We start from the raw sequence: 10,638 nt of genomic DNA on the forward strand, positions 1-10,638 counted from the left end.
TGTCTTTTTCTATATATTTTTAAACACTCGTATAAGTAAAAAAATTGCTTTCCTATAACTTTTTTTGTGAGAAAACTTCTGGTCTATTCATTAACTGTCAAGGTAGTATAAAAAAACACTAGAAGTAAAATTTACATCTAGGTCCGTAAATCACCTAACGACGACTACAAGCACTGAAGCGATTCGAAGGCGCGCCGCTGTCATCGGCCCTTCATCGTCGGAGCCGGACAAATATTGTTGTAATAGACAGTCGGGAAGTCGTCGTCCCATAACCAGCGCATCAGAACAGCAACCGCCGCCGATGAAAAGAAGTATCGAAAGGATGGGTGTACCCTGGAGGCATTATGTGTTGACGCAATCGGTAATGGCCAATTATGATAATATTTATTGGACTTTAGTTAGTAAAAACGCCTGAAAATTGCACATAAATCGGTGAAAACCGAAAAAAAAAAACGGAGCCGGACGCATAGAAGCCTTGCCCGACCACCTGCTCGTGAGTGAGGCGCTGGAGTTGCCCCACTCCCCCAAAAAAACCGAAGCAGCACTGTACACCTCAAAGCGGGCGGCCTTCAAGATGCCGCCGCCTAACGCCGGCCGTCTCTCCGACCTCGTTCGGCGCTGCGCCGCCGCTAAGGCTCTAACCGCCGGCGCGAAGCTCCACGCACAGGCTCTCGTTGGTGGCCACCTACCCCAGGCCACCCTCGAGACGGACCTGGTCCTGCTCTATTGTCGCTGCGCTGCGCTCCCTAGCGCCCGCAAGGTGTTCGACGCGATGCCTTCTCCGTCCATGCACGCGTACAACATCCTCCTTGCCGCCTCCCCACCCCTCTTAGCTCTCCAACTACTCTCTGGCCTCCTCGACGCCGGTTTCCGCCCTGACTGCTATGCTGTCCCAGCAGCGCTCCGGGCGTGCGCTGAGCTCCGGGAGCCGCTTCTTGGCGCTGCACTCCATGGATTTACCGTCCAATTAGGATTTCTCTCCAATCTTGTTGTTTCCAGCGCACTTCTTGACATGTACGCCAAGGCTGGTCTCCTGGTCAATGCAGTGAGGGTGTTCGACGAGATGCCAGAAAGAGACTCTGTTGTGTGGAATTGCATGGTAACTGCTTATGCAAGGGCCGGGATGACAGCTGAAACCCTTGAGCTCTTCAGAAGGGCTCAGGTGGAGGCGGTGAACATGGCGAGGGATCTGCGGGCTGTGCCGAGCGTGCTAAATGTCTGTGGAAAGGAAGGGGAGATGATGAAGGGGAGAGAAATACATGGTAGGATGGTGCGAAGCCTTGCATTTGATTTGGATGTCCCAATTGGGAACGCGTTGATCGACATGTATGCAAAGTGCGGGCACGTGGACGCGTCACAAGCAGTGTTTGCAGGCATGCAGGAGAGGAATGTGGTGAGCTGGTCGACACTGATATCTTGCTATGGTGTCCATGGAAAGGGAAAAGAGGCATTGCATGTGTACGAGGAGATGTTATCTCAGAGAGTGAAGCCGAACTGTATCACCTTCACATCTGTCCTTTCAAGTTGCAGCCACTCAGGGCTCGTGACTGACGGCCGGATGATCTTCGAGTCAATGAGGAAGGTTCATGGTGTAGAGCCCACTTCTGAGCACTATGCATGTATGGTGGACCTCTTGGGGCGTGCTGGAGCCATTGAAGAAGCTATCGGGCTTATAAAGAAGATGCCTATGGAACCTTGCGCTACTGCATGGGGAGCTCTACTCTCTGCTTGCGCCATGCATAATAATGTCGATGTTGGAGAGATTGCAGCATATAGGCTGTTTGAGTTAGAAAAAAGCAATGTCAGTAACTATATCACTCTCTGTGGAATTTATGGTGCAGTTGGTCAGTCTGATGGTGTTGCAGGATTAAGATTAAGGATGAGGGAACTTGGCATGGTGAAGACGCCTGGTTGCAGCTGGGTTGATGTGAAGGGAAGAGCTCATGCCTTTTACCAAGGGAGTATCCCGAGTTATTTGAGGAGAAAAATGTTTTGGATTTTAGATCGGTTACGTAAGGATATGGGCAATTGAGAATCTGAATATGAGCATGCTGACCAGTAGTACAAGCCGACTTAGCACTGAAGTTGGTATGGTTAAGTCATGTACTACGGCAGTCAGATATTGGTTTGAGGATAAAGCAGTAACCAGCCTTAATTGCTGTCATGAGTTCACATGAGCAATTCTTTTAATCAATGAAGGAGTTCTGGTAAATGTGGACGCTCGTGGCCTTGAATATTTTTGTGGCCAATATCTGAACCAAGATGCTGTGAGGATGAAGCGGTGATTGGGTGAGAATGATGCTGGTTCTTCAGTTTGAGGCTACGGCTGTCTGCTCTGAAGTGACTTCCACAGTTGTACTAGTGTACCACATATCTGATCTGATTGTATAACACATGAATCACATGTTCTGAAGTGCGGCAAAAGCAGTTGCATGCAAAATTTGTTAATGGCGGCAAGCTGGGATACAAGAAAAATTGCAACTGGAAAGAGTGAGCATTATGTTCTTCAGTCATCTGCTTTGAAGCTGACAAAGCACATCTAAACTGAAGGTAAAATTATGTTATATTTTTATTAAGTTTCAATTCTTGTTGGAATTCTATAGTCTGCACTGAATCTACTGCCACCAGTGATACAAAATTTCATGGCAGAATATGTGGACATCACAAAGAGAATCATTAGGCCCATAGACAGTAGCAAGAAAGAATTTGCTTGGGGGCAAAGCGATGAAGGCAGTGACCAACTGGCCATTTTAATCAAGCTGTAACATCCAGAAAGAGATTGGTACAGTCACCATGAGTTTTTGTGCCTGGGTGCATGATTATAATCAGATTTTGTAAACTAATCAGTGGTTCTTTTGCTTAGACCCTTTATCTGTAATTAAGTTCAGTCTTCTGGACAATTTCTTTTCCCTCTGATGATGGGCAAATAAATGAACTATCCACTTATTGCTTTGACCATGGTTGTAGTCACTATGTTGGCTGGCCAGATTTCAGTCAGTATGAGTATTGAGGTACTGCTGTATACTTTGTAAAGTTGTGTACCCTTTGGGGTGGCTTTCTTCTTAGTGTATTAACATAGGAATATATAGTATAACACTGGAATCTTATTGCTGGCAGGGTAGGGATTCATGGTTAATATTTTCAGTCAAGATCAGAGCATTAATAAAGACAAGAAAAATCCAGTTTGGCTACACACGGCTATGTATATTATAAATATTACTATATCTATGTTTATACTCTGTACAGCTTTCCAAAGGAAGATACAACTCTTATTGTTTCCATTCAAGTTAAACATTGTTCTTTAATGGTCATACTTTGTTACCCTACTATAGAGTTGTTAATGTAAATGGTGCCAAGATGATCACCTGTCACCTCGTTGATACCGTCCAGATTCACTTCATGACAGCAATTTGGGACTGCCCAAGAACAACAAACATAGTTTTTTTAATGTATAAGAAAAATATTGTTACTGTCGGCTTTTGGCCTTTGGGGAGCAAAGAGACACCCAGTCTCCAACTGGGGCAGCTTCTATGTGTTGTTTTCCAGGTCTTAAACTACCATTGCAATGTATTCTTTGTGTCCTTCGATGCAGATTAGCTTGAATATTTTACTCTTGATGCAGTTCTACTTTCTGGACCTTGTGTCCTTGCTCACTGGTCAAGCAGAATTTGTTCAAAAATAACCCTGATTAAGGCAAGGAACTGCCCTGCCGACTGGCACAGTCGGTAGGTGAGCCCACCACAGCATGGTAGCAGGTAACTTCAGTAGAAGTTTGTTACATTGTCTTGAGTAAAAAAAATAATCATGGATAAGGTGTTGAATAAGTTTGGGCTTTTTCAATAAGATCAGCAAACCATACCAGCATTCCGTTAGCAACAAGAAAGTAAATCATGTCACTTCACTGCCAACATTATCCTCTTAACGAACCTTTTTAACATTCATTTGGTGTGGACCGATGAGATGATTTAGGCAGAGTTACATTTGCAAGTGCGCACCAAATTAACTACATCGACATAATTGCTTGTACAAATTACTCTGGAATCTGCGTTCCAGGTTTTGAGGGATGCAATCTAATAATCCTGATAAAGATCATACTTGCCAGCATGCATTACTTTTCCATTCTTTCTAAAGAATCAAGAACTTATTGATCAACTTATACATCCTTGAGAACTGAACTCTTGTAGCAAGACTGAAAAATCCTAAGCTATTTTTTTCTATATCCAGCTGCTTTTATAGGTACACTTAGTCGCCAATGGGTGGATAGGTTGTGTTTGGGAGCCTCTGTCCAAGCACAAATGAGCGAAATAGGCCGAGAGCTCGGTCTGGCTGTGCAAATGGCACCATGTGAGATGCGCCCCGCACTGTTGCAAAGGTCAGAAGATTACCGTACTCTGTTGTCCAGCCTCCAACCTTGAAAACCAAAGAGCAACAGATGTTACATTCATGTTTTATATCATCAAATTTGGCATCTGTAATTCAACTTGTATTCATGGCATAGAAGTATACCTGGCCTTTGCGGAACCAAGTACTGTACGGAACTGTGACAGGCAACCCCATGTCATGAGCTAGCTCTCGCACAAGGGTTCGGGAGCCCAAGAGGGGCACCACAGAGTCTTGATCGCCGCTGTAATGTAATTCACAATGTCATAACAAATTCCACACGGAACGAAACAAATTATCTGAAAAAAAAACTCAGACTGGTATATGGGAGTATGAAAAGGTAAGTTATTTACCTGAATATCCAAACTGGTATGTTATGTTCCACTATTCTCTGAAGTAAAGGCAAGATGTTGATGTTACCATCCTTATCGGTGTAATTCAGCACACTGGGACATGATTTTAGATGATCCATGTGAGTTTGAGTTGCAAAGATGAGCAGTTCATTTACTCTGACACTCTCTTCTCTCTTTACATATTTATTACTGAAAGGACCAACATATGTATTTGGCAGAAGTAGCAATAGAAGCACTTACTCACTGCACATGCCCCAGCCATAAGGTAGATGTGTTCTATTAGCATGAAGAGCATGCTGCACTTCTGGAAGATTGAAGTAGAAGTACCTTTCATATGACATGCAAACATCCACTCCTAAACTGATCTTGGTCACCTAGGTTGCACAAAGAACTAGTCACAACAGCAATCAAAGGTTTTGATGTAAATATCATGTACCATCCATGAGGAAACAAGCATACATATTTGCGCAGTCGTAGCTCCTGCATCACAATCGATGGGTAACAGACGTCGAGAATGACATCATAGTTGTTGACATATTGTCCAACTACAGCATTTGCCTCCGCAATGGCATCATTGCATGACTTGCTCTCATTGTGGGGGCTACCGAATGTGTAATCCTCAAAATCACAACCCTTGTTTATGGCCAGAAATATCTCATCGGATATCATACCATGGGACCAGAAGTACTCATATGTCGCGGGGACATCCCTGTCAAGCTTGAGTAACGGATTCCCGATCTACTCAAGGTAATCTCAGAGTCAGCAAAACAGTAGTAGTAAGTAGAACATAGTTGATTCAAGACATGACCAGGCTATGCTTGACTACTTACAGCTACCCCCTTGATATTGAACTTAAAACCCTTAGATTTCTCATTGTGTGTGAGAAGGACGTCGGTGAGTTGCGGTATATAATGCCCTGCATTATCATTAGCGCAGAATCAGTCGCCATAGAAGGGAGGCAATCGAAACGCATATTCCTGAAGTAGAACTTGAAATGCTTTCTAACCTGCATAGCTCTCTCCCGAAAGAAGTAAGCTGCTTGATCTGTACTCCGGGAACTTCTTATACCATCCCAACAGAAATTTGTACATATCATTAGCTGCATAATTAAAGAAACATACGGTTAGATTGATGTGTTCAGGCTAACCGGTATCCTGCGATGTCACAAGATCGCATCGGTTTACCGGTCCGTGCATCTCCTGTATTGTAGTCTGACGAAGTGTTGGAGTAGGACCATCCAACTCCAGCGGGTGATTCAACAAATAGAAGATTGGACACTGCAAAATTAACAACAAAGGTAAAACAACTGAAGAGTTAGTAAGATGTACACTTTCTTTCACTGAAACATGTGATCAGAGAGATGGTTGCCAAAAGCTCAACCTTTATTCCACGACTTCTTGTTTAACCGAAGGCCTCTGCCATCTCCTCTGGGATAAAACGGGCCGAGCTCCGTAAACGCGCCGCCTCCAACCGAAGAACAGCCAGGACCTGAACGCCAGTGAAATTTTGCAGCAACATACAGTTAGCAATCACATTTCCATATGTGTAGTACATCGTAGTGTAGCAAGGTACTGTTACATCAAAGAAAGAAGCATCTTTTTTTTTCTTTTTTTTACCAAATGATGCCTCACTGCTTTTAAAAATCCTCAAGGACCACAACACACAAAGCCCAATGAGGCAAGGGTCCAAGGGAACATGGTGACCTCAAAGATACTCACAAAACTGATTAATTTTTTCCTTGGCAGGTGTGGAGCAGATGACGATTAGCGAATGGGAGCAAGTTGTTTGTGTTTCCAGTTGAGGAAACACTGCCTGTCATCATATGACCCCTGATGGGTGAACCAGCACTCAACGTGCAAGAAAGGTACAGTAGAGGAGGAAAAGGTACCAAGGTATTGACTAGTTTAGTATGCTCTACTCATCAGGCCACTAATGCAACAGTGCTATTATTAGCCATGAAAATTCCAACACCATAGTATTTTTTTTGAAAAAAACCCAACTAAATAGTTTATTTAAAACAGTTTTGGGAAACCAAAATGATTTCCAGAAACTCTCGAGATCCAGGCAGAAAAAACAAAGTCGCTGTGAAGGCTGAGTGTGTAAGATGAAATGCAGATCAGGTGGAAATTCCTGCGTCGTCCTAACTCCCAACCGCTAAAGCCGCGAGCTAATCAACCGTGCACATAGAAGTGTACTACTTTAAACACATTTTCTACCAAACTAAGGCAGTGCATGCCACTGTTGCCTCTCGAATCGAGCGAGAAAATTTAGATGCGAACATAATTCTGAAGCAAAACAAAACAAGGACCACGGCACAAAGGCCGACGCTGCTGGGCAAACTGGCCGAAGAAACTCCTACAGAACGCTCTGGAGATCAGAGAGTGACAGCCCAAGAGCAGAGCGGGCCGCGGAGAAGAGAAGGCATGGGAAGACGAGGAAGCAGTAGCGAGTAGGTACTGACCTCCGTTGAGCCAGAGCGTGAGCGGCCTGCCGGCGGCGTTGTCCTGCGCCTCCGCGAAGTAGTAGAAGAGGCTCCTCCCGGCCTTGACGTCGACGTCCACGTACCCGGCGAACTGCCTGAACCCCACGGCGGGCTGCCCGGGCAGCCGCCCCACCAAATCCTCCTCCGGGAACCCGAGCACGCAGCTGCTGGCGACGAAACAAACCATCGCCACCGCCAGCGCCGCGGCTCGCCAGGAGCCCGCCATTGCTGCGATGACCTCGAGAGTAACGGGAATTGGGAGGACGAGTGAGGTAGGAGGGGGAGGTGGGCTGGGTTCTTGGGTCGAGAGTTCTGGGGATATATACCGGGGGCACGCAGCTTTTCCGCCCCTGACGTGGAAACAGCGCGGATTTTTAGTTCGTAGGTTGTTGCGGGTTTAGGTCTGGATTCCATTGTTTCCTTTTGTTTAAGATTCTGAGTTAAGAGAAGATGATAAATTGGGCGGTGCTGGAAAAATGCTGTACTAATATTGTCTCTTGAATTGAACCCTTATTTGTGATTTTGGAGGATGTATGTATATGATACATGTTGTCACAAGGTGATGAATCTAGACTATCTTTTGAGTCGAAAAGTCCCATCGTAAACGTAGGGATGTGTCCAGTTTTTTACCGTCTGCGATGCCAATGCATAGGCGATTTCGTTATGGCATGGAGTGATGTTTTTGTCCATGCTACAATAATTTCGATTTTATGATAGTACGTCAACACTTCCCCGTTTTTCCCAAGGCCATCGAGATGATACTATTACAGCTTGCGGTCAAACATCCAGGGGGATATTCTTCTGGCACGTGAAAACAATAGTATCCTTGCAGCCAAGAATAGGAAGTAGGTGACTTGTTTTTTCCGCATGTCTGGCTACTGTTTTCCTAACCGGGTCGCCGGCCGCTATCTCTTTCGCCGTCGACGGAAATATAGAGGGACCGACGGGGGTCTTGTGGCCGACAACACCCAGCAATCCAGCATGAGAAACCACTTCCGGCCATGGGACCAGAAGCAGGCGAGGTTACTTAGAAGTTGATCTAGGCCTCGTCCTAGCTTAGTACTAGTAGTAGTATTACGGATGGCAAACACACGCGTCCTAGACGATCTTGTTCCTTTTCCTATGTCGACATGGAAGAGGGTCACCAGCGCAAGAAGAGCAGCATAGCGAATCACCTGGAATGAACAGTACAGTACTAGGTAGCCGTTGGGGGTGATAAGGAGCCATTTACTCCCATGCAGTTGGGTCGCTCGCCATTCAATCCCCCTGCGTCGGCAGGCTCCGCCCATGGCATTGGCATGGCACGGCGCCGCAGCCACGGCCGTACCCACAGCTCTGCTCATTCATGACGACGACAGATCGTCCTGGATCCAGTGAAACACATTCAGAAGATCCAGGAACGCATGGGTGCATACTTTGGCTCCGTTTGGTTTAGCTTTTATCGACGGATTCCGTTGTCGCGCGGCAGAATCTGAACCAAAGGGCAAACCTAGCAGAATCCGATTCCAAAAATCCGCTGCCAAAATTTGAACCAAAAGCGGAAGCAGCCCAGGACGTGCTTTCCAAAATCTGATTCCGTTGCGGGTCAAACTCTAAAAAAGCTGTATCAGCTGGTTTGCCAAATGACCTACATCTTTTTCACATCAGATTTTTCACAGCTGCTTTTTCACAACAGATTTTTCACAGCTACTTTTAGAAATCCACGGCCGAACCAAACAGGGCCTTTATTTGTGTTCGACGTAGTATTATGCACCTACGCTAGGCCAACTCCAACGCGGATCACCAGATTGCTCCATGGACTGAACGGTCCGAACACTTTTGACCATCCAACAACGGGTGCCGCTCTCGGAGGAGGGAGTGCAAATGTTTGAGGAGGAGCGTGCAAAGGAGGAGGACACCCTCATTGCCGAGGAGGATATGTGTGGGACATCCAGCACGCCTACGTGCAGAGCCCGTATGGGAACGAGGAGAGGCATCACGAACGTAGGTCATATTAGCGACCACGTGCTCTAGATCGGACGATGATGGCTCGAACGGCGACACGAGCAGCGTTGGAGGTGCCAGTGGCCTTGAGGCTACCCCTACAAGGTCAATGTATGTACCTTGCCTATTTTTAGTTACGATTAGTTTAAATTCAGGTTGAACTTGTTTAAATTTCATCGGTTTGATTTTAATATATCAAATTTTTGTTCAAATTTTATCGGTTTCACTTCAATTTTGTTTGTGTTTGTGCATAGTCCGTTTGGGCCATACATTTGGCGACTATGGTTGGATGACCGCTTGCTGTCGGCGGACAACCAAACATGTTTGTAAACTTTTGGTGTTGTTCATTTCAGCGTTGGAGTTGCCCTTAGCATTCAATGTGAAGGAACTGTAATGTGTTCGATCATCCACACGCACCTTTGTTCGCGTGCAAGACCAAATAAGGGCATCTTCAAGGCAAATATCAAATGAAGACCCCTAAACATGTTCACAAATAGTCACGCGGGTGCCGGCCCTCCGACGTTATGCCTCAAATATCTCCTACTATCTGTGTCTTTTTCTATCTATTTCATTTTTCTTTGAATATTGAAAATAATCATTGATAAGCATCATAATGCATCAATAATTTAAAGACAAATATTTCAGTGTAACAATAATTCAAATATAAATATTACAATTAAACAGTAAAAAATAAGTAAGGGGAACCAGTAGACCCAGCAATATGTCTGCTTGAACAACAATAATTCACCATGTGTATATCCAGCGATGGAGTGGATACGGGTCATTAGTGGCCACGCACTGCTGGCTACCACAAGGGCTGCTCACTGGTAGATCTGGCTATGGGAGTCACTGAATGAGGGGAACGTGTGGCTCGATGCAGTACTACTATCGATCAGGGAGGCTCATTCATTAATGGACATCATGCAGACCGACCAAGGATCCTGTGCGGCAACAGGCATTGCCCAGTTCCCCCCGTTGGTCAATGACATGTTTGTGGTCAACTTACCCGTCTGCATACTCCTGCGTCAAGTCATGGGCCAACGAACTTCTACGGCTCGTGCATGCTGTGCTAAACGGAGTATAAGCTTTTTTAGAGATTTCAATGTAAACTACTCCTTCCGTTCCGAATTACTTGTCTTAGATTTGTTTAGATACGGAGGTATCTAACACTAAAATGAGTCTAGATACATCCGTATCTAGACAAATCCAAGACAGGTAATTCGGAACGGAGGGAGTAGTACATATGGATGTATATAGACGCATTTTAAAGTGTAGATTCACTCTTTTTCTTCGTATATAGTTCATATTAAAATTTCTAAATGGTCTTATATTTAGAAATGAAGGGAGTATATCATAATGATCATAGTATAAGTTATATACTTATCACCTAGCAAAACTAGAATGAAAGTAAAAAAGTTAGCCTTTGCATAAAGAAACATT

General features: G+C 45.0%; 2 protein-coding genes across 4 annotated transcripts; one reads left to right on the plus strand and one right to left on the minus strand.

Annotated features, from left to right (window-relative positions):
- Positions 1-482: 482 nt before the first annotated feature.
- Positions 483-4,356, plus strand: LOC125550875 (pentatricopeptide repeat-containing protein At3g12770-like). 3 transcript variants are annotated; one of them, XM_048713984.1, is made up of 3 exons: positions 483-2,550; positions 3,623-3,755; positions 4,225-4,356. In XM_048713984.1, the coding sequence occupies exon 1, from the start codon at positions 575-577 to the stop codon at positions 2,030-2,032; it is 1,458 nt and encodes a 485-aa protein (XP_048569941.1). In that variant the 5' UTR covers positions 483-574; the 3' UTR covers positions 2,033-2,550; positions 3,623-3,755; positions 4,225-4,356. The 3 variants fall into 3 exon arrangements, with proteins under 3 accessions (XP_048569941.1, XP_048569942.1, XP_048569940.1); XM_048713985.1 differs by lacking the exons at positions 3,623-3,755; positions 4,225-4,356 and adding an exon at positions 2,629-3,010; XM_048713983.1 differs by lacking the exons at positions 3,623-3,755; positions 4,225-4,356 and adding an exon at positions 2,650-3,010.
- On the minus strand, positions 3,914-7,521 carry LOC125550876 (serine carboxypeptidase-like 42). Its single transcript, XM_048713986.1, has 10 exons — positions 7,195-7,521; positions 6,114-6,221; positions 5,918-6,010; positions 5,740-5,832; positions 5,564-5,649; positions 5,193-5,471; positions 4,974-5,107; positions 4,734-4,826; positions 4,507-4,624; positions 3,914-4,410 (listed from the first exon to the last, which is right to left on the minus strand). Exons 1-10 carry the CDS (start codon positions 7,439-7,441, stop codon positions 4,243-4,245), a joined length of 1,419 nt encoding a protein of 472 aa, XP_048569943.1. The 5' UTR covers positions 7,442-7,521; the 3' UTR covers positions 3,914-4,242.
- Positions 7,522-10,638: the final 3,117 nt, after the last annotated feature.

This window comes from Triticum urartu, chromosome 4 (genome assembly GCF_003073215.2).
Source record: "Triticum urartu cultivar G1812 chromosome 4, Tu2.1, whole genome shotgun sequence".
NCBI lineage: Eukaryota > Viridiplantae > Streptophyta > Magnoliopsida > Poales > Poaceae > Triticum > Triticum urartu.